The sequence below is a fragment of the Camelus bactrianus genome, chromosome 32 (genome assembly GCF_048773025.1).
Source record: "Camelus bactrianus isolate YW-2024 breed Bactrian camel chromosome 32, ASM4877302v1, whole genome shotgun sequence".
Classification (NCBI taxonomy): Eukaryota; Metazoa; Chordata; class Mammalia; order Artiodactyla; family Camelidae; genus Camelus; species Camelus bactrianus.
In genome coordinates this window covers 20,057,697-20,083,542 of record NC_133570.1, presented here as the reverse complement: position 1 = coordinate 20,083,542, position 25,846 = coordinate 20,057,697, and the positions used below count along the sequence as shown (strand labels likewise).

General features: G+C 53.1%; 2 protein-coding genes across 2 annotated transcripts; one reads left to right on the top strand and one right to left on the bottom strand.

The window, feature by feature from the left end:
• The first annotated feature begins 1,027 nt into the window (after nt 1–1,027).
• On the top strand, nt 1,028–11,009 carry SEC14L3 (SEC14 like lipid binding 3). Its single transcript, XM_010951328.3, has 12 exons — nt 1,028–1,181; nt 2,062–2,137; nt 2,394–2,437; nt 2,571–2,630; nt 3,657–3,845; nt 4,778–4,873; nt 5,498–5,558; nt 6,753–6,836; nt 8,466–8,572; nt 8,934–9,073; nt 9,173–9,342; nt 10,167–11,009. The coding sequence occupies exons 1-12, from the start codon at nt 1,128–1,130 to the stop codon at nt 10,286–10,288; spliced, it is 1,203 nt and encodes a 400-aa protein (XP_010949630.2). The 5' UTR covers nt 1,028–1,127; the 3' UTR covers nt 10,289–11,009.
• Nucleotides 11,010–21,342: 10,333 nt separating this feature from the next.
• MTFP1 (mitochondrial fission process 1) lies at nt 21,343–24,605 on the bottom strand. Its single transcript, XM_010951326.3, has 4 exons — nt 24,404–24,605; nt 23,524–23,651; nt 22,946–23,178; nt 21,343–21,973 (listed from the first exon to the last, which is right to left on the bottom strand). Exons 1-4 carry the CDS (start codon nt 24,468–24,470, stop codon nt 21,901–21,903), a joined length of 501 nt encoding a protein of 166 aa, XP_010949628.1. The 5' UTR covers nt 24,471–24,605; the 3' UTR covers nt 21,343–21,900.
• Nucleotides 24,606–25,846: the final 1,241 nt, after the last annotated feature.

Genomic DNA, 25,846 nt, shown 5'->3' with positions numbered 1-25,846 from the left:
GACAGCTGGAGAATAATCCCTTAGACATGCACGACCCTTGACAGTCTGTGTGTCTCACTAGATCTTCCTTCCAACCATGTGAGGTGGACAGGGCAAGCATTAATAGCCCTATTCTATAAAAGACACAAGTGACACTCCAAAATGTCACCTTAAAGGGGAGTGAGGAGCAGGGATGGGGGAACCTCAGGTACCACGACAGAAATCAAAGGACAGGAGAAATTTCTTGGCTTCCCTTATCACCTCACATACAAGGGAAATGCCCTTCACTGATAAGGTGTTTAACATCCCAAGAAGCACCCTCACTGCCCCAAGGACATCAGCATGCCCCACCTGCCCCTTAGGGCCCAGGGTCCCTCGAGTCCTCAGGATCTGAGCAATGAGAAGAGACGGCAGCAGGGTTAGGGGTCGGTGCTCAGCCCTTCTCTGTATTGAAGCTGCAGGGCCAGCACCAAAGGATAGAATTTGAAAGACAGGAAAATAGTTGTCAGCTCTGTGGACAAACAAACCTTCAGTAAGAACACTTTCTGAGTTCCATTTTTCTGCCCCAGCCTGTCTCCTCTTCAATATGGACACTTGTTGCAAAAAGAAATGAGCTTCCCACCCTGAAAAAGTGAATAAACTGTTTACTAGACTGACCAAGTCCCTGACTTTTAACTATCAGAGCTGGGTGAGGATGATCTTTGCAGAACCTTAGATGTGGCGGTCTCTTCACTGGTGAGATGGGGAGACTGAGGGTCAGAGAGAAGGGGTGTCTGCAGAGAGCTGTCCTCACTCCCCCTGAAACTACCCCCTTCCCTGGAGGCCTGAGAGCACTGAGCAGGGTTCTACAAGCACCCACCTGGGCTCCTATCCACGAGAGGCCAGCCTTACTCCCTCAGCCTCCTCCACCTGGCAGGGGACCTCTGGCACACCCTCCTGTGCCCGCCTGCCCCCTAGAACAGTCCCAGAGCCAAGCACGGGACCTCACTTAATCCCAGTTATGTAATGTGCAATCCAACAGTTGGCCAAGGAGGAGGAGCCTAGAGCCACACCCAGGAGTAGGGGCAAAAGGCCCCGCGGTCAGGGCCACAGACAAGGCTTAGCTTCTGCCTGGAGTGGCCCGCACTCCTCGAGCCTCACCCAGCACCATGAGTGGCCGAGTCGGAGACCTGAGCCCCAAGCAGGCAGAGACCCTGGCCACAGTAAGAGCCGGAGGAAAGGGCTGAGGGCCGGGGTCGGGGTGGAGGGGTGGTGGTGGCTGGAACCCTGCTCCAGTCTGTTGGCTCAACACATCCATGACATTGTCTCTCTGCTGTCACCTCACCCAGGGTCAGGTCTCATGATGCCCAGTGGCATCAGCCCCGTCCAGGGCAGGGATTGAGGGAACAGCACCACTTCCAGGCTATAGAGGGGTGCCAGATCAAGCCCGACTTCTCATCCAGGAGCCAGACCCAGAGAGCTTTATCTGACATGCCCCGTCCCCACCTCCCCTCAGGGGGAAGCCCGAGATGCGGATGGTCTGCCCTCTGACTGTCCCCCTTCACTCCCTAGGACCCTGAAAGATGGCCTGTCTGTAAGAGCTGAGAGACGGGGTGGGGTGTGTTGTCATCCTCACGATCAACAGGGCAGAGAACGCATAATCACTAACCACGTTTCTGTAAAAAATGAGATAGAAAAAAGACAGAAGCCTCAGTGGGCTAACACATGGAAAGAACTAAGAATACATCCATATTCCGGTTCACCCCCCCCCCCCCGTTTATCCTTTCTTCCATCCATCCTCCCTCCCCTACCCACCCATCTATCTAGCCCTCCTTTGGTCATTTATCCACCAGTCTCCCCTTTTCTTCTACTGACTTCAGCCATCTCTCCTTCTGTCCATCCACCAGTCATTGGTTTCTCCTTTGTTTTGCATTCATCCATCCTTTCTTCTTTCTCTTCACTACCCATGCATCTGCCCACCCGTCCTTCCATCACTGTGGGCCAGACTGCACTGGAAGAGAAGGAGGGAAGATGAAAACAATCACTGAGTCTGGAGCCAAGGCTCAGTGTGAAAACCTCTTCAACCGACATCTCTCTTCCCAGTTCCAAGAAAATGTCCAGGACGTGTTGCCTGCCCTCCCCAACCCGGATGACTATTTCCTTCTGCGCTGGCTCCGAGGTGAGGGCAGAGATGGGGGAAGTCAGGGAGAAGTGGCAGTGAGAGGGGCCTGGTCCCAACCAACTGTTCCATGAGGACCCGTGGTTCTCAGGAGCCGACCACACGGTCTTGATTCACATGTTCAGGTCCAGGAGAGGGGAGGGGGCAGGAAGGAGAGCCCCATGCCCTCCATAGCTCCCCACTACCCAGGACCAGGACAAGATGACTGCAAGGCAACCTCTTTCCCACCCCATGCCTTCCTTCCACCTTCCCACAGCTCGGAATTTCGACCTGCAGAAATCAGAGGCCATGCTCCGCAAGGTGAGTCCCATCCCCCTTGGAAATTTGGTGAGGGACTTTGTTGGGGGGTGGCCCGTGCCTTGAGCTCCTCCCTCATCCCCTCCTCAGAAGTGATGGGTGCCATCTGGGGTCTTACCACTCATCTCCCTTTCAGTACATGGAGTTCCGGAAGACCATGGACATTGACCACATCCTTGATTGGCAGCCCCCCGAGGTGAGCCAACACCACCACCATGCACACCCCCCTGGAGTTTTACAGACATACCACCGAAGCAGCTTCTGGACCACTGGGAGCCATGAGTGAAGGCCAGCAAGACTGAGAGGCCTGTGGAACCCCCAACACCCACAGGCCTGCAGGCACCTCTCCAGTGATAATTAAGACTATTTCCTGGGGGCTTATGAGGTCCAGGCCTGAGTTAAGACTTTACCTGCATGAGCTTATTTAATCCTCACAACCCCATGAAGCAGGTACCATTGCCCCCATTGTACACATGAGGACACTGAGGCCCAGCAGTGGTTAAGTAGCCTCCCCAAAGTCCCGCAGCCTCCCCAGAGTCCCACAGCCCCAGGGTGGAGCTAGGATTTGAGCTCAAGCCTGTCTGTCCTCACACCCAGGCTCTTCACCACCACAGCTAGATCATGGCAGTGAGCCCTCATCCTAGGGCCTTGCTCAAAGCATTGTATCTAGGTGGGGAAGAAACTTAGCCCACCAAGGAGCTGGGGAAAACAGTCCCACCACTGGTGTCTCAGTAAAGCAACAGTCCTAGTTTCATTTGTGGAGCACAAGCTCTGGGCCAGGCACAGTGCTTTCCAGTGTGATTCTGGGGACTTTCCTCCACAGAGGAGGTGGAATGGGGCTCAGAGAGGTGGCATCACTTGCTCAAGGATGCACAGCAGGGAAGCAGTAGTGTCTGTTTTTGAACCAGGTCTGCTGACCTTCAGAATCTATGTTCTTTGTCACAAGCCTAACTCCTCTCTATGGAAAGGGACATGGGAGACTCTGGGGCAGAACTAAGGAGCCCAGAGGCCTCAAGCAGCCCTGGCTGAGGCCTGTCTTTGCCATGTGCCTGCTGTGAGCAAGGTCCCCCGCTGCAAGCCCCTGAGTTTCCTCACTTGGACAGTAGTGCCACCCTCCAGGGGAGGGGCAGTGCTAGTATCATGGTGCATGTAGGCTTGGGCTACCTGCCTGGGAGTTTCGGAGGTGCATAATGCCAAGTGTTGTGTGTCCTGCCATGCCCAGGTGGTCCAGAAGTACATGCCTGGGGGCCTGTGTGGCTATGACCGTGACGGCTGCCCCGTGTGGTATGACATCATCGGGCCACTTGACCCCAAGGGCCTGCTGTTCTCAGTCACCAAGCAGGATCTGCTCAAGACCAAGATGAGAGACTGTGAGCGCATCCTGCACGAATGTGACCTGCAGACACAGCGGGTGAGGCTGCCAGGGGACACAGTCCCAGGGACACACCTGTGCTCCCTGGTGTCACGGTCAGGAAGCTCTGGGGTCAAACACCAGCTCTGCTGCTTCCCAGCTGTGCCACCTTGGGAAGCCACCTCACTTCTCTGAGCCTGTTTCCTCACCTACAAAGCAGGGACAGTAATAAATAATGGTTGCAAACATTAAGCAAGATAATACAAATATATGGCCAGCATACAGGGCTGAATGCATATTTCTCAGCAATGCTAGACACTGTTCTTCCCTCTGAGTCTTGGCCTCTGCTGTTCCTTCTGTCTAGATAACCTGGACCCCTGCACACACCTACCTCCCCCACCTCCCTTGGCTCTCTCCTATCTATCTCTCAGGTTTCAAACTGTCACCTTCTCTGAGGCCCCTGTCTGAGTTGAGGTGTGTTTCCACAGCTCCTGTGCTGGCCAATCATAGCACTCACCTCGGGACCACGGTGACCTGGTTACTTATCAGTCTCCCCAACCAGACTGTAAACTCTTGAAGGACAAGAGCTGTGCATTATTGAGCCTTATATGTTATACTTTCAGTGTCTGGTTCAAAATAGATGCTTAATCACATCATTTGGACAAATTGGTGGATGCATGAGTTGGAGTATGAATTTGAAAATGGATGGTGAATTGATGAATGGATGAGTCAATTAACAGATGGATGGACAGATGGACAGATGGCTGAGTGGATAAATGAATAGGTAATGGATGGTGGGTGGATGGTGGGTGGATGGTGGGTGGATGGTGAGTGGATGGTGGGTGGATGGCTGGTAAATGCATTCCCTGTTTTGTCCACTCATTCCTGAGGACAGAGTAAGAGGCTGGGAGAAGCCCTGAGGGGTCATGTGCTGTGGTCATGACCTCCCAAGTTCTGAGCTGGCACCCTGATCTTTGCTTTCATCCTTGCAGCTGGGGAGGAAGATTGAGACCATAGTGATGATATTTGACTGTGAAGGCCTGGGACTGAAGCACTTCTGGAAACCCCTGGTGGAAGTGTACCAGGAGGTGAGGAGAAGGCCCCTGGGTGCCCTGCTTGCTTTAACGACCAGTTTGGTCTGGTGTCACCTTGCTGCTCACTCAGAGCCAGGATTTGGTAAAATGTGGTGGTCTTCCTGGGCCCCATCACTGGAACTCAGGACCCAGAGATATGTTTCTTGGAAGAGGCCTCAGGGGCAACACTGTACTGAGACCCCAGGGGCCAGCTTCTGACAAAGCCTCCCCACCCCTGTCATCCCTAGCTCTGTGACTCCGGCAAGTCACTTTATCCCTCCATGCTTTGTCGTCCTCACCTACAAAATGGGGATACTGACAGTCTGAGTTTCAAAAGGATGTAGGGATACTTAAGTGAGTTGATATGTAAAGTGTATACACGGTGCTTGGCAAATTGTGAACGTTTAATAAACAGTGGTCATTACTATTACTGTACTCCCATTACTATACTATTTACTCTAAAAATGATTATTATGATGTAATTATTATTTGGGTGTGGTTGCAATAGTCTGTGGTGAGCTGTGGGAACACAGGGGCCAGTGGAGGTGATGGAAGAAAGGGAAACCTTCCACAGCCCTCTGGATGGGGGTAGCAGAAGAAGGGGTGTGGGCTCTGATGAGGTCTTCCTTGATTCCACAGTTCTTTGGCCTCCTTGAAGAGAATTATCCAGAGACCCTGAAATCCATGCTAATTGTGAAAGGTGTGTGGCAAATGACTTCACTACCCTGTGCCTTTGTTTCCTCATCTGTACCCTGGGAGCAGTAATAGTGCCTTCTTCCCTGAGTAGCAGTGAAGCAGGTTGGTTACTTGGCTGCATGCAAATCACTCAGAGTGCCTGAAACAGAGTAAGTGGTCCATAAATTGTAACTTCCATGGTTGGTTTTACTGCAAGAAGAGTCAGCTTCAACTCCAGCTCTTCCAGGAATCCCTCCTCACTTCTCCCACTGTGTTGATCTCTCCCTCCCCAAACTGCCTCTGGCACTGGCAGCTGGTTCAGCCCAGTCTGACCTTTCCTATCTACTGCCTTCTGGGGCCTCCAGTTGTCTTGTGTGTGTGTTCATCCTGATTTCCTTGGGTTGTCTGCTCCTTGAAGACAAGACTTCTGATTCTCCACTTCTGTTGTATCCCTCATAGGCCTGGGACCAGGTGGAAACTCAATAGGCTTTTGGGTGGCTGTTGTTTGCATGGGTGGGTGGCTGGAAAGGTGGCTGTATGTTAGATGATTGACTGGTTGACTGGTTGATTTATTGCTTACTTGGTTGTCTAGTTGACTGGCCAGTTGGCTGGCTGGCTAGATGACTGACTAGTGGTTGGTTGGATGGTTGTTAACTTGGTAGACTGATTGAGTAACTAGTTAGCATTTTGGTTGGCTATGAGGGTGAGTGGGCAGTTGGCAGACTGGTTAGTTGGTTGGCTGGTTTGTTGTTTGGTTGGATCTTGGATGGTTGACTGCTGGTTGTTTGAATGGTTGGCTGGTTGGTTATTTGAATGGTTGACTAGTTGGAAAAGGCAGTTGTTTGGGCAGTTAGGTGGTTGTTCAATTGGCTGATTGGTTTGATGATTGGCAGACATGTTGATTGGTTCTTTGACTATTCAGTAGGTTGGCTGATTGGTTGGTAGGCTGATTGATGGCTGGTTAGAAGGTGAATTGATTAGCTATTTGTTGGTTGGTTTGTTAGCTGTTTGATATATTGGATGATTGGATGGTGGGGTTAGTTGGCTGCTTGTTGTTTTGATTGACCAGTTGGTTGGATGGTTTGTCAGGTGCAGGGCATTGGAACTTGCCAAAGTAATTCATGATTCCTCCATATTGTTGACTATGATTATGACTGTTATGGTGACAGTGGCCCGGTGGAATTATTTTTACCATTATACTTGCTTTATATCTCTGCAGCCACCAAACTGTTCCCTGTGGGATACAACCTCATGAAGCCCTTCCTGAGTGAGGACACTCGCAGGAAAATTGTAGTGTTGGGAAGTAAGTAGTTTCAGCTCCATTCTCTGAGTTCTGTGCATGAACTTTGGAGTAAGTTTGGTCCATCACACCAGCCAGAGATACAGGCATCACCTAGAGTCAGAGGCTCCTCATTCTTGAAGATGAAGGGGGTCTTACACTATAGAGTCTATCCAGTTACCTCCTCCTTACTCCCTGCCATACCTCTTCAGTGACTAAGGCCTCCACGTCTTCTTCCTAATCAGTTTCAGTTTGGTTTCTAGTCAACCCCTGGGCTATGGGCCTCAGTTTCCTTTTAATACTCATCACTTCAGTGCTTCTAAAGGCATTTTGGGCTGAGGAGGACAAGGAAGAAGAGCAGGAAGAGATGTGATTCAGAGGAGGAAGGCTCAGTAAGAAGGGACTGGATAAGTAAACACAATGCATCCACTTGGATTATTGGGCAGTCATGAAAAATGATTTGATATCATAGGAAATGTCACTGAGTTAAAAGGAGATTATAAAGTGGTGTGGATAATATGATCTTATTTTTGTAAAAACAAAAATGTATTTCTAGAAGGAAATACAACAAAATGCTGGTTTGTAGATAGCAAGAAATCTGGTGGCTTTTTATTTTTTATATTTCTGTACTTTTAAAAATTTTTTAAATTACATATATTACTTTTATAAGTAGGTAAAATTATTTATTTTAATGACAGGGAAAGAGAAAGAAAAAGAGAGGAGAAATAGTTCTTAAACTCAAGCAGTGACCCTGATAATTTGGAGGATAATTTCTCACCAGCAGAATGGTCAAATCATCAAATCATGTGGTCTAAGGATCTGGGGGGATGGGTATAAATCTTACAAATCCTTGTTTTCTCTTCCTTCCTGATACCTGAGTCTCTGTCTCTGCCCAGTTCCACTGGGGTAGGGAACCAGGTGGATCACAAGATAGCCCCCAAATCCTGGAGCAGTGTGGGTAACTGCCATATTCCAGATTCAAGTCCAAGGTTCTGCCCCACTTGGTGGTGCATAGGGCTCTGTGCACGTGGCCCTGGTGTGCCAAGCATTGTGGTCTTTCCTCTCATCCCACTAGTATCAAGGAATCTCCCAAGACCACAGGCGGGGATAGCCCAGGTTGGTTATGGGGCTGGGGCCATGGGACAGCCGGGACCCAGAACACTTAGACCTTTGCGTAGGGCATGAAGAACAGTAATGGGTATTATGCTTGAGGAGATTAAGCAGCAAAAGGAGGAAGGTCTTTTCAGAGGTACAGGGCCATCCATCTTCCACCCAGAGGTCTGACTTGGGTATGCCACTTGCACCTTATGTGGCTCCCAACAAGGTCCTTGACCTCATTGGGCCTTTTATTTTTCCATATAGTAAGGACCTCATTGGGCTTTAAAGTCTCCTTGAGACAGTTAGATAACTCTTATCTTGACTGCTCATGACTGGAAGACCCTCAAAAATGTGCAAAGCCATCAGCCAGGGGAAAACATGTTTTTATAGCAACATGATGCTGGAAGATACTTTCTGTAGCCCGAGGCCTGGGTAGCTAAGGAATTGGCTCTGGCAGCCTAGCTCCCTTAGGGCTTCTCCCCAAGCTCAGGTCCTCCTGGTAGGAGTGCATCCCCTCCATGCTCAGTAATCACCCTTCAACTCCTCTGCCCACAGGCAACTGGAAGGAAAGTTTGCTAAAACTCATCAGTCCTGAGGAACTGCCTGCTTATTTTGGGGGTACCCTGACCGATCCAGATGGGAACCCCAAATGTTTAACTAAGGTATGAAGAGCCCCAGGACAGGGGAGGGAAGAGGAGTAGAGCTGGGTTCTTTCTCACCTACTCATTCATTCCACAAATGTCTATGGAGAGACTCCTGTGGACCAGGTATTGAATAAGTCCCAGTCCTGCCTTAACAGAGCAAGAAATGAGGACATTTTGATCCAGAGGGATGAGCTGGAAGGAGAATTTCAAGAAGAGGCCCAGACCCAGGTTGGAGGGTCAGAGGAGGCTTCCCCTGGGAGTGGGGAAGGATAGGATAAGCAGGTACTGCAGGATGTGGTTAAAGCATCTCAGGCAGGAGAAACAGCATGAAAGAGCATGAACAAGAGGGGAGCAAGCCCATTCTGTTCCTTGTCCACAGATCAACCATGGTGGGGAGATCCCCAAGGCTATGTACGTGCGGGACCAGGTGAAGACTCAGTACGAGCACTCGGTGCAGATCAGCCGAGGCTCCTCGCACCAGGTGGAGTACGAGATCCTGTTCCCAGGCTGTGTCCTCAGGTAAGGGACAGGCTACTGACCCACCCCTGGCTGGGCCCTAGCCCCTCGGGGACCCATCAGACTGAGCAGCAACTTGTCTCTGTCCCTCCCCCAACACAGGTGGCAGTTCTCATCTGATGGTGCAGACATTGGCTTTGGCGTTTTCCTGAAGACCAAGATGGGGGAGCGGCAGCGGGCTGGGGAGATGACAGAGGTGCTACCCAGCCAGCGCTATAATGCCCACATGGTACCCGAGGACGGGAGCCTCACCTGCCCAGAAGCTGGTGTCTGTAAGTCTGCCCTGGCTGGGTCCCAGCTCTGGAAGGTTGGAGCCATCTGTCCCATGGCTTAGAGGAAGAAACAGAGGGGTAGTGACATTGAGCTTAGGTCAGTGCCATTCATCTATACTGTCACTCATTTGGTCCACACTCAAGAGCACGTATGATGTGCCAAGAACCAGAGACAAATGGGCCCTGAAGGGATTGACAGTACTTGGGCCACAGGACCCAGGCAAGGGACAATAGGGCAGGTGCAACTTTCCCCAGGAGGAAACTGGGGGCTCTGAGAGGTAAATCAGAATCCAGAGTCACACAGTTGAGTGTGGTGCCAGGGTCCCATGTCCGCCTTGTAGTTGCATAACCCTGGGCAAAAGTCTTACCAGCCGGGACCCTTGGTTTGCTCCCCTGTGAAGCAGAGGTTACAACCTCTGTCTCTCAGGGTGCTTATGAGGGGGCAGAAGGCATGTGCAGGCCTCACCCAGTACCCTACTTCACCTAAGGGGTCTGGGAGGCCTCTGATGTTCCCAGCTGCTGTCCTTGCACACCCATTATGTGAGTTCCCAGGTGTGGAGACAATAGGATGCAGTAGCCATTGTTCTCAGTGAAGTTGGTGCAATTAAAGCCAGGCTGGGCACGTGCCAGGAGGAGGCCTGCATCTGTTTACAGGCCCTGCTCAGGCGTGGCAGTTCCCATGGGGAAGGGAACAGGAGTAGGGGAACTGGGCCCAGCCTGGCAAACACGGAAGTGGGACTACAGCCTGTCCTCCCCCACGGCTGGGGCAGGGTGCAGGGAGTGTGAAGCCAGACGCATACCCATCTGTCCATCTGTCCCCTCAGATGTCCTGCGCTTCGACAACACCTATAGCTTTGTCCACGCCAAGAAGGTCAGCTTCACGGTGGAGGTGCTGCTCCCGGATAAGGGCATGCAGAAATATGACGAGGAGCTCACCGCTGTCTAGGCAGCCCCTCACTCACCAGAGACCCCTGACCCTCTGCTTTCTGTTGATATATCTCACTCTCCCCCCCAGAAATTACTTGTCAGTCCTCTTGACTCTGTTACATTACTGAATAGAGAAAGGGCTGCCTTGGGGAAAATTCATAGGCAATGGTCAGATCAGGAAAGGTATGAGAGGCATAGCCCTGGAGGATGCCGAGGCTGCAGAAGAGGAGGAAGCCAGGGTAAAAGCAATAGGTGGGTGTCCTTAAAACCCAAGAAATGGGAAAATGAATTTCCTAGCCTTTGTCCTTGCTTCTCCTAAGGCATTTGTGTGTGGTTGAATTTCATCTGATTTATCAGCAAATTGGGTTGGAGGTGTGTCTAAATTCTTTTTACTTCTACTCCTGGTATAGTAGATACTCAGTGTATACTTGTGGAGTTGAATGGAGGTAGGGAGCAGGTGATTCATGGGTGTGCATGAGAAGGAGTCTACCAGGGCAGGTTTCAGCACCTCGGACAGGGACAGGGCTGTGATGGGGAGGGACTCTCCTGGAGACCCAGGTGATCTAGTCCCCAGATTTCTGGCAGTGGCTGCCCTCCTGGGTAGGTAGGAGATGCTTACAGAAGGCTTTGTCTGACTTGGGGCACACAGCTTCCCCAACACATCACTCCCACCCTCGCTGCCTTCCCTTGGAATTCACAACTGTGTTTTAAGCAATTAAAAGCACTTTCCTAGAAGCAAAGGACGTCATGTCTGGCTTGAGCTGCTGCCTGGTAATAATAAAAACAAACAACACAGCTGTCATTCAGTTAGTGCTATGTACCATACACAGTGCCAAATGCTTTATAAGTTTAGCTCACTCACGCCTGCCCTGAGGCTACATAGCATGGCCACCTATGCATAAGGAAACTAAGGCTCAGAGAGGTGAAGTCACTCACCCAACATCACACAGCTCTTAAGTGGCAAACCCACTCCCACTCCGTATCTCTAGTTGGTGGGAAGCAGGCCTCCAGCTCCTGATCTCTAGGGCTCCAGTTTCATCCAGGGGCCAGAGGCTTCCCTCCAGCTCTGAGGGTCCAGGGTGTGGCATGGGGAGGGAAAGAAACCCTACTTTGTAGCCTTGGCCAACGGGTCCCCCATTCCACAGTGGTCAGCAAGCAGTATAGGGGCAGGAAGACCAAGGCCAGCAGGCTCCCCACTGTGTGTGAAGGGAAGTTGTGTCCCAGCTCCCATGGCCCAGAAATGTGAGGGAGGAGACAGGGAAAGAAAGGCCTCAGCTGCCCTTGGGAGGCAAAGACGGTAACTGCAGGCTGTTTCCCTTAAGAGAGAGGGATTAAATTTGGCAGCTGAGGCTGAAAGTCTGAGCCACTTACCCAGGGCAACCTGTGGGCAGAGAATGAGCCAAGTCCCTGCTAATCCTAAGGGGGCACCAGATGCCCCCCGCCGCCTTCCCCAGGAACCCAGTGCTGCAGCAGCCTCTCCAGAGAATCCACCTTCACATCACACACTTAAGGTCAGGTTTGTCCCCAGGCACATGGTACCAACACACACAAGTGCCAGAGCGAGTTGAGGCAAGACCAGAGCACTAGGGAAATAGAAGGCATTATTGCATTATATAAAAGGTGATTTAGTTGTTTTCTGAAGGGGCCCCTGTCTCCCTGCTTTCCTTGGTGGTGGACTAGGACACTCTATCCGTCTCCTCCTCAGAAGATAGTCTCTCCATTGCCCCGACTACCAGCTGCCTCTCTTCAGTGTCTGGCCTGGCCAGGACCTGCCCTCAGCGTGTTCCCTAGCCAGCCTAGAGGGCAGCTCAGTGGGAAGGTCTTGAACACATTCCTCAGGGTCAGCAGAATCAGGACAAGCAGCAGAGTGATGCAGCCGATGGCCAGAACCACTGCCAGCCAGTCCTTCAGCGTCTTACAGGAAGCTGGGAAGGACTGGGCCGGAGCACCTCAGGACTGCCCAGAGGTGTGGGGCGGGCCATGCAGGGCACTTAGAACTGCCCCTGAGCCTGCATGACTCATCAAAAGCCAGAAGCCTGCAGGGAAGCTGGGGACAGGCCAGGCCAGAGGGGACAGTCCCGAGAACGAGTGTCCATGAACCTGGATGGTAGTGGGGGGACCAGTCCTCTTAGGGTCTCGGCTGCCTCCCAGCCCTGTACCTATCTTTGAACCATGAGATCGAAGGCTTCTTGACCTTCAGAGGCCCTGCAACCACAATATAGATATTCCCTTCTCCTTGGAATTCTGTGGTGGTGGGGGGCCCATATCTTTGTCCCCCCACCTCTAGCCACTGGTGGAGGCTCCGAGCTGGTTTACTCCTGAGTAGGTGTATGTTCACCTGCTAAATGGGGGCTGGGGGCAGTGAGATGTCACCTATCGGGGTTTAAGTGAAAATAACTGAAGAACACAAATACCCATTCACATGGTACTTGTTTGTTTCTAATACCTCCCTCCATTCTGTGGATTATTAAACCGTCATAAATGTGAAAGAGGACTCTCACCAACAGAGCATTCTGGAGAGTATTACAAAAACTGGACCATTATATTAATGTACGAATGTAACAAAGTTGCCCCAGGCTTCCATCATCCAGAGGGACAGAGGTCACAGTGCCCTGGTTCCTCCATCCATAATCACATCTATCAAAACCTCTCTGCGGTGAGTGGGCCTTCCCAACCTGCTGTGCGATCCTTGGGCCAGACTCCATCCCAGACTTGCTGCTGCACATGGAAGTGTGAGACCCCGGGTGTCGCCTCGCCTTGGTCAGAGCTCAGCCAGATCCAGGGCTGTGGCTTTCACGTCCCAGCTCTGGATCCCTTCCTGCTGCCACTCTCAGGGGTGAGGGTTGCCAAATAAAATACAGGACACTCGATTAATTCTCTAAAACTTTAGTATAAATACATCTCATTTGATATTTGGGACATAGTTATACTAAAAAATTCCTTGTTCCTCTGACATTCAAGTTTAACTCCTGTATTTTTATTTGCTAAATCTGGCAAACCTATCAAGAGGATCCAGCACCCCTTTCCTGGACTGACCTCCCAGCTCTGCCCAAAATAGCCCTGGGAGGGGAATCAGAGTAACTGAAGGAGAATCCCCAGACTTCCAGCTGGGCCTGGGGCATGGCCCTCACCTCACCCTCTTCCATGACATTGTTGAGCATGAAGGCCTCCATGCTGAACTGCAATGTCTCATTATTCTGCTGGGACCAAGGGCTGGAACTGGGGCCTATTGAGAGGCACCTGGGGGACAGACAAGAGGCCTGAGGGACCATCACCTCAGAGACTGGTTGGAACAAGTTTCCTGCGAAGCCACAGAAAGACTCACACTGCGGGAACTTCTTGCTCCTTAAAGCCATGTTAAATTAAAGAATGTTTACTCCATTACTAGGGCCTGCGGACAGATGTGTTTAGCCTGAGCAAAGGGCCGAAGTTACAAAGTCAAGAACGAGTGACAAGACTCTCAGGCCCTTACAGCCACTCAGTCTGCATCCTAACTGGGAAGGACAGCACCTCTTTGCCGAGCTACTTACAGCCCAGTTGGGCAGGGTCAGACCTTGGCAAGTTCAGACCAAGCACCAAAAACCAGTGGTTACCATGACCAAGTGCAAAAGACAGACCTCTACACATGATTACACCAGTGGACCAGCTAAGCAAGACCCCAGGATAGGGCTAAGCTCTCTGTCCCCCTCTGTCTACCTTCCCACCCCTTGCAGCCCCAGATGCCCTGTTGAAGATGAGGGTGTATATCCTCTGGGAGCCCACACACTTGCCCACGTAGAGTTTCATGGCCCAGTTTAACACCGGCTAGATGTGGGCTTCTAGGGTCAGCCATGAGCCTTCCACACAGGGAGGTGGCGAGGCACCCGAGGGAAGTGAGGGAAGAGGGTTACTTCTGGTACGTAGTCCCGGCCACCGCCTAATAAGCATCTAGTGCATGCCTGGGAGATCACAGCCATTATTCCACTCTTTCCTGAGTGGTCCTAGAAGTGTTATGCCCATTTTACAGATGCGGTGATGGAGGCTCAGAGAGGTCCTTGAACTTCAGTTCTCTTACCTGACCTCATCTACCAAATGGGTGCACACCTGTCCCACCGGGGGTGGAAGACTGAGGCCAGGAACAGGATGGTGCATGTGGCCCACATTCTGCCCTCCCTGGGAAGTCCTCAGGGCTTCACTCTCCATCCCCTCCATACACACCAGGCCAAGACTCACCAGGCGGTATCGGGAGGGTCACCTGCAGGGGCTGTGTGTTGAGGGCTGAGGACTCCTTGGAGGGGGTGCTGGGCAGGGTCCACAATGGGCTAGCTGCAGCAGAGCTGTTTGCCTGCCCCCCGAGGAGCAGCCTGGGCTGGGGGGGCTGCCAAGAGAGAGGCACTACAGGTCAAGGGGGTCCAGTGGGTCTCCACAGTCAGACTGGAGGGCAAGGCCTGGGCAAGTTCCTCTAGAGGTGGGTAATGGGAGTGGGAGGACTGGATAAGCTGCTCAGATAAGCCTGACCAGCACTCAGCATCCTCCCAGCTGCCATTAGGGGCTATTCCACATATCCCATGTGGACCTCACAACTGCCCCTATTTTACAGATGTGGAAACTGAGGCTGGGAAGTCCTGCTACCCTCTGCCTAAGGTTACATGCAGCTATTAGCTGCAGAACTTAGATTCAAACTCCCAAGCAAGGGCTCTTCCAGAAATATTTAAAGATTGGAGTTGTTATATGGCAAGATTCAGACGATACCAAATGGTATTAAAATAAAAGCTAAATTTACCTTTACCCCAGTCCTACAAGTAACTCTGTGTCAGTGTGAGCAGCTGGCCTGTGTGTAGGCAGACTCATCCCTGCATAGTCTCCAGCTGATTGTTTCTACTGTTTGGGTTCCTGACCACCTTGCCATGCTGCCTCTAAGAGGAATTATCTTGAACCAGAGGGTCTAGGGCAGACCAAGGACCCGAAAGAAGCTGGAGGGTTTTTTAAAAAGAAGAATTTAGGGCAGTTGTTTAGTGTTTGCTGAGCATCTACGTACAGCATGCCAGGCTCTGCCTTAGAGGCCAAGTGTGCAGGATGGGAGTGAGCCCCTACCCCTGAGTTTGGCCTGGCCAGGGAGTGCAAACCTTAAGAAGCAGGACTGCCCTGGACTCAGGAGGTTCCTTCTCAGCCTGGGACAAGGCTGAAAGGATCCCCAGGTGCAGGGTGAAGGTCAGGGAGGAAGAGGAGGAGGTGACCCAGGGCTCTAGTGTCCTAGGCTCAGTAGGGGAGGCAGGAAGGGACCCCAGGGGGCTTTGGGAGGTGGGGCTGAGTGTTGGAGGACACCCGACAGAGTGACTCACTGGCCATCAGAAAGGAAGTACCCTCCTCCCAGTATCCCTAGGATGCTGATTCCAGCTCCTGTGGTGGCCCAGGCCAGGTGTGCTGGGATGAGTTACCTGGAGGGGGCTCACCAGATGCACTGCTAGCAGGAGGAGGCTCAGCTCATGGGTGGGGAGGACAGGAGAAAGGCCCCACCACCATCACCCCCGCTCCCAAGGGAGACCCATTGCCCGGCCCTTACCAAGAAGCAAGACCAGAGCAACAACCTGCAGAAGCCCCCTGGGGGCAGCCTAATGAGAAGAAACATTGCCCACCCCTCACAAGCCTCCTTAAATGGGCCCAGAGGAGGCTGAGGAAGAAACGAGCCTCACCTGGAGCCCACAGGTGAGCCTAGGGCACGGCTGAGCTGGGCCAGGCCAAGTATTTCCATGTTCCCCTACCTCTGCCCCTCCACCTGCCTGCAGTGCCTTCTGATTTTAGAAAAGGCTCTGAAGCCCTCCTCACTCACACGGGATCTAATAAGAATAGTAAGAGAGCTGACTTAACTTTCTCATCTGTAGGATGATAATGGCGGCACCTATTACAAAGGGTATTATGAAGGTTCCATAGCAGTGCTTAATGTAGGGCCTGGCGCATAGAGCATCCATGTGGGTGCCATTTGATGACCCTTGTCCAAGGGGAAGGAGAAACATGAAGATGATTCTGTCTGGGAGAAGAAGCTGGGGAGGATTCAAGGAACAAGTACCACTAAAGATGGACCTTGAAGGCAGAGAACAGAAGGAAGTGGGAGTGGGGAGGGCGTTCCTGGCAGCTGGCATGGCCTGAGCAAAGGCACAGAGGCTGGATGTGCTGGAAGAGGGGTCAGGGTGGCATGGGTGTGTCACAGTGAGGGATGAGACTGCGAAGACCTGGACTCTCTGAGTGCCAGGCTGAGGTGTTAGGACTGGACCCTGGGGCTGTCAGGAGTCACGGAAGGTATCAGAACAGAGGAGGGACTCGGGGAGAGTCAGCCACCAGCAGGATCAGATCAGAAGAATGTTCCTTTATGCACTGGGCCTTTAAAGAGTGCCCAAGATTTTAGTTTGTAAAAATAAAACCATGGCGATCACTCTCAGAGGCACATCTTTGGATCACCATCCTATTATTGCCTCTGAATAAATTCTTAGGATTGGGATCCCTGAACCATGTAATTAGCCTATTTTCTCTCTAGGTTAGTCATCCAATGGCACAATTACCATTTATTTGCCCTTGAAATGGATGTCTCTTGCTACAATCATAATAGTGATTAAATAACTCTGTGAACCCAACGCTGGCTGACCTCTTTGCAAGCCATTTCTTCTGTAATCCTTGCAGCAGCTTCAGAGGGTTATTACGGAGAACTGTACAATGTGGAAACCAAGGCTCAGAGAGGTTAGATAACTTGCCCAAGGTCACCCAGCACGTGAGTCAGCTCTGACTCTGCAGAGAGCCACGGGCTGGGAGGCAGTACTGGGCTGGGAGGGATGGGGGAGGAGGGGGGTTGGGATGACTCCCACTTCACAAAACAGGGACCCAACCACTGTGGTTGTAAAGACTAAATGAGCCACATGCCAGGAAGTGCTTAGCAGAGGACCTGGCGAACTAGGAGCCGTTCAATCACCCTGGAGACTTTTGAATCAGCCAAGGTGGGTGCAGGGAGGTGCTGCCTCCTTGTGGTGAGCCTGAGCATTGCTTGAAGCCGAGGACCCAACTCCCAGCATGCCCCAGGACAAAGGCCACCAGGTGTAGGGGTGGGAAAAGACATCTCTCCACCCGCCCCCACCCCACCCCTGACTACCACCCAATCCCAGCAGGGATCTGCCTCATCCTCTCAGGCCCCAGGAAAGCAATTTCCTATTACACCCAGCATCTGCCACCTTCAGTCTGATTGACCTCTCTGCATGTTTCCCTGACTATCAAATGGGATGTTAGCCCAGTTGCTAAGAACTGTCCCCTGTCCAGGAAAGATGCAGGCTGGAGAGAGTGCTTCCTGCCTCTACAGGGCTGGGGTGTTTGGGGGAGGCATTCCAGCTCCATGGATGGCCCCCCAGAGTAGAGTTGCAGATAAAATACAGGATGCCCAGTTAAATTTGAATTTCAGATAAACAATGAAGAATTTTTCAGTGTACATATGCTCCATGTAATATTAGGGACATGGTTATACTAAAGTATTATTTGTTGTTTAAATCCAACAAATAAAATCTAATTGTGCATCCTATTATTTCATTTGGTATATCCAACCCTAGCCCGGAGGGTTCAGTATAGAAGCTGGACTGGGCTGCCTGGGAGGGGCAACTACCCAATCTCTGCTAGGGGCTTTGGCCTCTCACTTCTGGTCTCACAAGCTGGTGCGGGGATTGTCTGCCGTTACTCCTACTTTACCGAGAGGCCATTGAAACTCCCGCTGGCTCAAAGCCACACAGCTAATGTGCACAGGAAGCTGGGAGAGAGTTGGGGCTGCTGCCTCCAGAAGTGTCCCAGGCCCTGGCCATAGGGGCTAACAGAGGGTGAGGCCAAGGTCTCTACAGGCCATTAGCACAGCAATGGAGGGAGCCCAGAGGAGGCTCCCAAGCCGGCCCTAGGGGGTCAGAGGCTACCTTGAGGGGATGAACTAAGGGAGGAGTGGATTGTAGTCAGAGCAGGGTGAGTCGGCCTGCAGGAGGGGCTGAGGGAGGCTAGAAGGGAGTGTCCCAGTTGGAAGGAACAGTACATGAGAAAGCCCAGTCAAGAGAAACACGGGATTCAAGGAACAAAAAAGGACAGGATGGCTGGAATGAAGATTTGGGGGAGTGGTGGGGGGGGGTCATCCAGGTCACGCAGGGCTGTGAGAGCCACCGCGGGGAGTCTGGAGTCTGTTCTGAGCATTTTAAGAAGGGGTTGGCCAGATAGAGCAGCTTGGAGCAGGGCAAGCTGGAGGCTGCCGCCCTCATCCAGACCTGGAGGGGACAGATAGGAGATGTGGTGGCAGACAGAGGACTGGGAAGAGAAGCTTTAGGAGCAAGGCGGAGCAGCCAGGGAAGAGAGGGGCCTGAGCCCAAGCACCTGGCACTGGGGTAGCAGCCAGAGGTGGGAGGAAACCTGTCATCACTGTCAGCGAGCTGGGGCGGCTGCCTGGTATAGGAGGCAGAGGTTGGTCAGGGCCTGGAGAGGCAGGGACAGGGATGGGTCTGGGTGACAGCTGCTGCCACCCAGGGACCTCCTACCTGCCAGGGCTCTTTGATGGGGTGGCTGGAGGGCTGGACAAGTTAACCTCACAACAGTCACACATACAGCTCAGGAGGCATCGTCCAGAAGTTCCCACCTAGCAGGAGGTCGAGGATGGAGCAGAGAAGGTTCTGCTTAAGTCAGTCCACCTGAGACGAGGGTGGGGGTAGGAGACCAAGGGCCAGCCTGCATTTAATAATTTAAAAACATGGAGGCTGTAAAAGGTCAGTAACCTGCCCATGATGTCACAGCCAACAGTCTGGGATTCAAACGTGGGTCTGGGTCAGAGTCAGAAGTCTCTATTCCCAACATACCTCATGCTACCCACTCCAGGAACTACTGCAGGAGGGTCGAGCTCTTTGGCAAGTTAATCTGAACCACAGGCAATTAAGCAAGGTCATGTACATCAGATGCAGGCTATAGGGTAGGGTGTGAGTACACCTTCACTGAATGTGCATCACCTGTTTATGTCCCCATGGAAGGAACAGGCCTTCTTGGCAGCATCATATGGGACCTTTGGGTCCCAGACCAGCAGCTGGCAGTGGACATAAACCTATGGTGACAGAGATGCAGGCCGAGAGATTTTTGGAAGGCGAGGAGTGAGGGGACCCAGACCCTGAGGGCACCTGCTTCCACTCACAGGAGTTAAGGCTGAAGTCCTCAGGGATCTCTCGGGACAGGAAGCCTAGACACCCCAGCTCCGCTGCACCCCTCAGAATCTCCCAGGCACCCCAAGCTCCTGGCAGGCAGCCTGTCCCTACGGGTCTCACCAGTGGGGTGGAGCTACAAGCTTTGAATGGTGCAAGGATAACCACGTGGCGAGGCATGACAGGGACCAAGGAGGGTGTGCAGGTGCCAAGATGCAGGTGGTGGGCATCAGGCTGGGATTCCTGCGTCACTGCCAGGAGGACGTATGTCTGATTACATTCGTGCAGGAGGCTGTCCTCTGGCAGTCTGACCCAGGCTGGCATGGCCAGAGAATGACCTCAGTGAGGACACGGCCTGCAGAGCCTGTCCAGAAACATCCTCCTGACCTGACCCCCGCCTTCAACCACTGCATCTCCAGGATGGAGCAGGGAGTGGGTAAAGTGTATGTGTAGTGGGGGGAGCCTCTCTTCCCAAAGCCAGGCTGTCACAGACCTCATCCCCACCAGCCTGGCCTGAGGATGCCTATAAGCACCTCGTGTGAGCACCTACCATGTGCCAGACATCTGCAAACTTGCCCCCTAGTAATTCTTTACAAGGCAGGGCCACCAGTGGGACAGTCAAGGCTAGAGGGGGCCCACAGCAGGGAAGAGCTAAGGGGCAACAACAGAAGGGGCCTTGGGGCTGGTTCTGAAGGATGCTCAGCTCTGGCCAAGATGAAAAGGATTTCCAGCTGAGGAACAGTGGGAGGCACGGGAGGGCAGGTGATGGGGAGGGACACGAGGGCTGGGGCAGGGCTGAGAGCTTACACTCTGCCCTGGGTGGCTCCCAGCTTTAAAGATGGCCCCAAGGATGGAAGGTTGAGAGTGAGTGAGCAAGGAATTGGTGGCAGAACTCAGGTGTCTTAGGGATGCAAGTATGGGTGTGGCTCTGGGGGGAGATGGGAGGGTGCTGGGCTGGAGAGGAATGAGGGAGAAGGCACAGAGGACTGGGGAGTGAAGGGGCTCAGAGCATTTAAGGGAGCCAGGGGGAGCATCAGGAGACTGGGCAGGAGGTCAGGGGGGGCTTGGAAAGGGACCTTGCCTGTGTGGGGTGACAAAGTGGCAGAGAAAGGCCCACCCCACCCCCTCATGGACCCCCAGCTCAGGGCAGGCCATCAGACTCACCTTGCAGCTGCAGAAACCCTCAGAACCCCCATCCTGTCTCACCAGTGGTCCTGCCTGGTCCCTTGGCCCCCACAAATCCCCACCCAGGTACAGGCAGCTACTGGGAAGAATGGTGGAGTTAGACTTCCAGTCTGCACTTGGGCTGTGAGGGGCAGGGCTAGAACTGATCTGCAGCTTAGGGTAGGGCTGAGGGGTCCAGGTCTGCTTCTGCCCTGTGCTCCACACCCCTCCCCTCCCCCCTCCCTCCCAACCCTTGAACTGGTCCAGAATCTGGAGGAATGGCCCCCTCAGCACTCCCAGGCCCAGCAGCTCAGGAGAAGCTCTAAGGAGAATGGGTCACCCCCTCATCCCAGGGACAGCCCCTGGGTCACTCCTTTTTCTCCAGGACTGCTGGATTCCCTCAGGAGAGTCCCATGTGATACTCAAATGGGGACTGTCTTCCTCTCGGGTCTCTTCAGGCTCAGGTGATATCTGCCCAACAGACTGCCCCCCCGGTGGTGTGAGTATTTTAGGAGGCTTGCGGGAAGAGGGCAGTACCTACCCCAAAGGAGGCTGGCAGCACCAAGGTGGAATCCCAGGCACCTGCAGGGGAGCACTGGTGGGCAGGGAGGTACCAGACAGGCCCAGTGCTGGCCACTGTGAGTGATGTGGGGCAGGAGACTTCAGCCGCCACCTCTGAGGGCCCCCAGCCCTGCTCCCCACTACATCCCAGTTCATCCCCAACAGAAAAGGAGAAAACTCAACTTCTTGAGGATTTATTGGACCGGGAGCTGTCCTGCCTTCCAGCCAGGCCCCAGCAGCCCCTTCACCAGGAAGGGGTTGACAGAGACTCCGTCCTCAGGGTCCTGCTACTGCATGCCTGCATTTCCCCCAGTGCCTGCTGCTCCTCCGTCAACCACGCTGCCACAGGGTGACCCGGCCCAGCTGGTGGGAGTCCTGGGTCCCCAGCTTGCCAAATGATCTTGGCCATATCCCTTGCTTTGTCTGGACCTCAGTCTCCTTACCCTCCATGGGAGGATGTTACTTGCCTGTCAAAAGACAGAGCTGGGACCACCAAGAGTCCAGTCCGGCTCAGTATCGCAGATTCCATGAAAGCAGATGGGGTTCAAGTCCTGTCTGTGAGTCACTGCAGCTGCTGCTCCGAGGTCCTTGTCTCTCAATTTCCATCCAGCTTAAACCCACTCAGGTGCCAGGGCTTCAGACCCCAGGGAGCCAGGCATCCACATCCCCTGGCAGGAGGAGGGAGTTGGAACAGAGCAGGGATGGGCCAACCCACAGGCCAGGTACCAAGGTGGGGTCAGGAGGAGCTGGGCTTCTCCACTGAGGGGTAGAGCTTGCGCAGGCTGGAGTCCAGGAGGAAGTCCACTGACCTGTGGGGCAGTGGAGGGTCATGAGCAGGCGACCAAGGGATGCTAATGGGGGAATGGGAGGCAGGAGGTCAGGGCTAGGGAAGGGACTCCTGGACACAGGATACAAATGCCATCCAGGTGGTAGCCATCATCCTCTTCTTTATTCAGTTGGGAAAACTGAGGCACAGGGAGGGTAAAAGACTCCTGCAGGGCCTCAGGGTCAGCTATGTTCCCTTGGGGAAAGACTCCTCTTCCCACTCTCTGTTGGTCGGATTGGCCCCTTCTCTGGTACTAAGAGCAGGCACATGACCCAAGCCTGGCCAATCAGGAAAGGGAAACTTGTTCAGGGGTGGGCACCCAATCCAGGATGGACCAATGACAGCTTTCCTTGGGATTTTTGCCGTGACTATTAAGCTTCTTATGGGGTTTGCTAAACTGGTAGGAGGGAAGCTGGGAGCTGCTGGGAGCCACCTCTGCTCCCATAAAAGGAAAGTGAGTGAATCAAACATGGGGTGAGGTGGGGAGAAGGGCAGCAGGATGGGGAGACCCAGACCCCTAATGACATCATTTGGGAACCTAGATCCAGACATGCCTAAAAGTAGCATAACTCTAAACTTTTCAGTTTCAAGAAACAATTCTTATTTTATTTAACCCAGTTTCAGCTGGGCTTCTGTTGCCAAAACTTCCCCAAATCCACCCCCTCTAGGGTGCACCTGTTCCTTCCTGCCTCTGGTTGTTTTCTAAAACTGGGTTTTCCTTCTGGGAATGTACTTGTCCTGTACCTCATACTCTCAAGGCACCCCCACCTTTATTGCCAGAGCACCTGCCAGTTCATATATCAAGGGCATAGGCTGTCCTTTCTCCCTCAGGAGCCCCAGGTGCCAGCCCTGCCCCTGCTGCTATTGTTTTGTGAAAAGTGGGTACAGCCCACACCTCTCAAAGCTTATCTCCACCTGTAGGGTGGATGATCCCGAGGCTGGGAGGGGCACCTACCTGTCAATGGGGTGGATGATAATGGGGATGACCAGTAGCCCCAGTGTGGTGGTGGTCCACTTGCGGACAGCCAGAGGCCAGCGGGTGGCAGTGCCCAGGACGTAGAGAGAGGCAGCACACACACGGTTGATAGTGAAGCCTGGGATGGCCACAGAGGCCAGAGCCTGCCACACGAAGGTGTCCACCACGGCCACGGTCACCCTGGTGCTGCGGCCTGCCTCAGGGCTCGGCATCTGGTAAGCACAAGAGACACTTCATCCAGAAGGGGCAGAGGTGGGAAAGCTTGTGGACAAGAGGCATGAGGCTGGACCAGGGGGAGGGAAGTGAAGGGGGTGGGGACAGAGCCACACTAGTGTTGGGTTCTGGACTTGACCAAAGCAGGGCTGAGGGTGGACTCGTTCACAACCAGGACTGGGATAGAAACTATGCCACATGCAGGGCAGGGGACAGGGTGCACCTTCTACATATGGGACTGGGGTATTGGACTGTCCCGCAGGGACTTAACCACAGGCAAGGCTGTGGACTGACCACAGTGGGAGTGAACTGGGGTGGGGGTTGAAGGGCAGGTTAGCACTCACATCTCTTGCCTTCTTGCCCTTGTCGATGGCATCGGCCAGCACATAGGAGCTGGACACACCATAGCTCAGCCACACAACAGCTGCTGGTACCAGGGAGCGGAAGGCCTCCCCTACTTCATTGGCGTAGCCTGGTGGGGAGGGGATGTTTAATTCCCAAGCCCGTGGGTTGTTCCACGAGGGGACACTGGAGGAGCTGGTTCTTAGCCTGCCAAGCAGTAACTGGGTGACCTTAGACAAGTGATTTTACCCCTCTAAGCCTTTCTCCTGGCCTATAAAATGGCACCCTTGACGCCCACCCCGACTCTCCCTGTGTAGGAGAGTTGAGTACCGCCACCTTTCTCATCACTCACTTGCCTTCACAGACTGGGTTCTGGGAGCATCTGAGCTGATGGGAGAACAGGCAGTGAGAGAGACTCACTAAAGACAGCCCCACTCACCATATGCCTGGCCTCTCTGCGCCTTATCTCATTCTGCCCTCACAACGATCACTCAGTGAGAGAGACCCTGTGCTTATCCCTTTTTGCTAAGTTGGAAACTGAGGCTCAGACAGAAACAGGGAGAAGCCAAGATGGGAGTCCAGATACCCTGACTCCACAACCACTGCCCGGGCATCCAGAGAGGGCAGTCAGCTCACCCTGTTCCTCCCAGCTGGGTTGCAGCTCCCACCTGGGAGATAGACCAGCAGACCCGGAGGGCAGGGCTGGGTAGAACAGAGCTGTGTGACCTTGAGCAAGTCCAGAGACCTCTCTGAGCCCAGTCTCTGCCCTGGCTGAATGAGAACTAAGATCCTCCCACCTTCTCCAGGTTACTGAGCGGCGTTTGGCAACCCCTCCTTCCCGCCACGTGGTGTGGGGTCGCGGTGCCCCTCGCCCGCGCTCACCCAGGTACCGCACCCACGTGTCCCGGAAAAGGTCGCGCTCGGCCCCCCGCGGGGGCATCTCGGACATGGCGCTTCCGCTTCGGCCTCAGCCACTGCAGAGGGGTCCTACAGCCTCGGCTTCCACCAGCCTTGCGGTCCGTGGCGGCGGGACCGGCCGAAGGTCCGGGACTGAAGGACAGGTCGTGCTGTCCCCGCCAGCAGGGAGCGTCTGCAAATTCCCCCGCGCACTGGCACCCCTTTCCCAGGCTTGCGTTTTGCAGATTAATTTTCTTCATGTCTTCTCTGGAATTGAGTGATCCTCTTCCAGCACTGACTGTAGCGCTGGAGCCAAAGAGACAGAGGTTCAAATACGGGATGCTGCATTTCATAGCTGTGTGACCTCAGGCAAGTCCGTACTTTTCTGAGCCTCTCTTTATTCATTTGTTACATGGGGAACAGGGCAGGTTCATTCCTGGGATGGTTTCGCGGATTGATTATACAGTCATCATTTGTTGAGTTTACACTACTGACCAGACTGTTAGCCAAGGACTCTAGACGGATCTCTTCTTTAAACCCTCCCACCAGCCTGGGACATCCCCCCACCCTGCCCCATTTTATAGATGAGGAATAGAGACAGGAAAAATAGGTCACTTTCCCAAGTCATACAACTGCTGAGTAGGGAAGCTGGCATTTGATTCCAGGTAGTGCTGCTCCAATTCCCATGCTCTTAAGGTGAGCTCAGTATATGAGGCTAGGGAAGCAAATGGTGAGCATCCTGGTGAGGTGAATGCTTGGATGCCCCTTCCCGGCAGGTGCCATTGCTCATCTGTCTAGCACGGGGGTTTAACTGGACCGAGCCTCTTGAAAAAAGAACTTTGAGTGAATGAATAAATGAATGAGGCTGGGGTACAAAACTTGAGGAAAATGAGCAGAACAGAATGAAGAGACTTGGGGTTGATTACTAAAGAGGAAACTCTTCCTCTACTGGACCTCAGTTTACCCACTATAGCTCTGTGAATCCTTTGGGGGTATTAGCGAGCAAAGGCACGGCCTTTAATGACAGGCAGTCCTAGGTCCAAATCCCAGTTGTGTCGCTTATTAACTGTCGGCCACGTCTGTGAAAAAATTAGAGTATCTAATATTTACTTAGCGTATACTTGTATGCTAACTGCTCTGCATGATATTTCTTTGAATCTTTGCAATTACCCAAGGCGGTAAGCACAGGGCTGTTGCGTGGTACCCAGTACGCGCTCACTAAAGAAATTTATTATCATCAAATAAAGATCATAGGCTCCCTACTGAGGGCCCTTGTTTGCAGCCCTGGGAATCTCTATCTTTGTAAGAGCCTGTAGTACAGCCAATTCATCGGTAATCTTCCAGGAAGTTGGGCTAGGGGGCCTAGGCGATCCCTAGCCCCGGAAACATTGGCAGTGCCTGCGCGTAATTAGGAGACGGTCCCTAACG

Excerpts from the sequence above, each read along its gene's own strand:
- SEC14L3 (XM_010951328.3), top strand. The coding sequence starts at position 1,128 with ATGAGTGGCCGAGTCGGAGACCTGAGCCCCAAGCAGGCAGAGACCCTG. Across the intron at positions 1,182-2,061 it reads AGGCAGAGACCCTGGCCACA|TTCCAAGAAAATGTCCAGGA; the intron begins GTAAGAGCCGGA and ends CTCTCTTCCCAG. Across the intron at positions 5,559-6,752 it reads ATCCATGCTAATTGTGAAAG|CCACCAAACTGTTCCCTGTG; the intron begins GTGTGTGGCAAA and ends ATATCTCTGCAG.
- MTFP1 (XM_010951326.3), bottom strand. The coding sequence starts at position 24,470 with ATGTCCGAGATGCCCCCGCGGGGGGCCGAGCGCGACCTTTTCCGGGAC. Across the intron at positions 23,652-24,403 it reads CACGTGGGTGCGGTACCTGG|GCTACGCCAATGAAGTAGGG; the intron begins GTGAGCGCGGGC and ends CCTCCCCACCAG. Across the intron at positions 23,179-23,523 it reads AGGGCAAGAAGGCAAGAGAT|ATGCCGAGCCCTGAGGCAGG; the intron begins GTGAGTGCTAAC and ends TGTGCTTACCAG.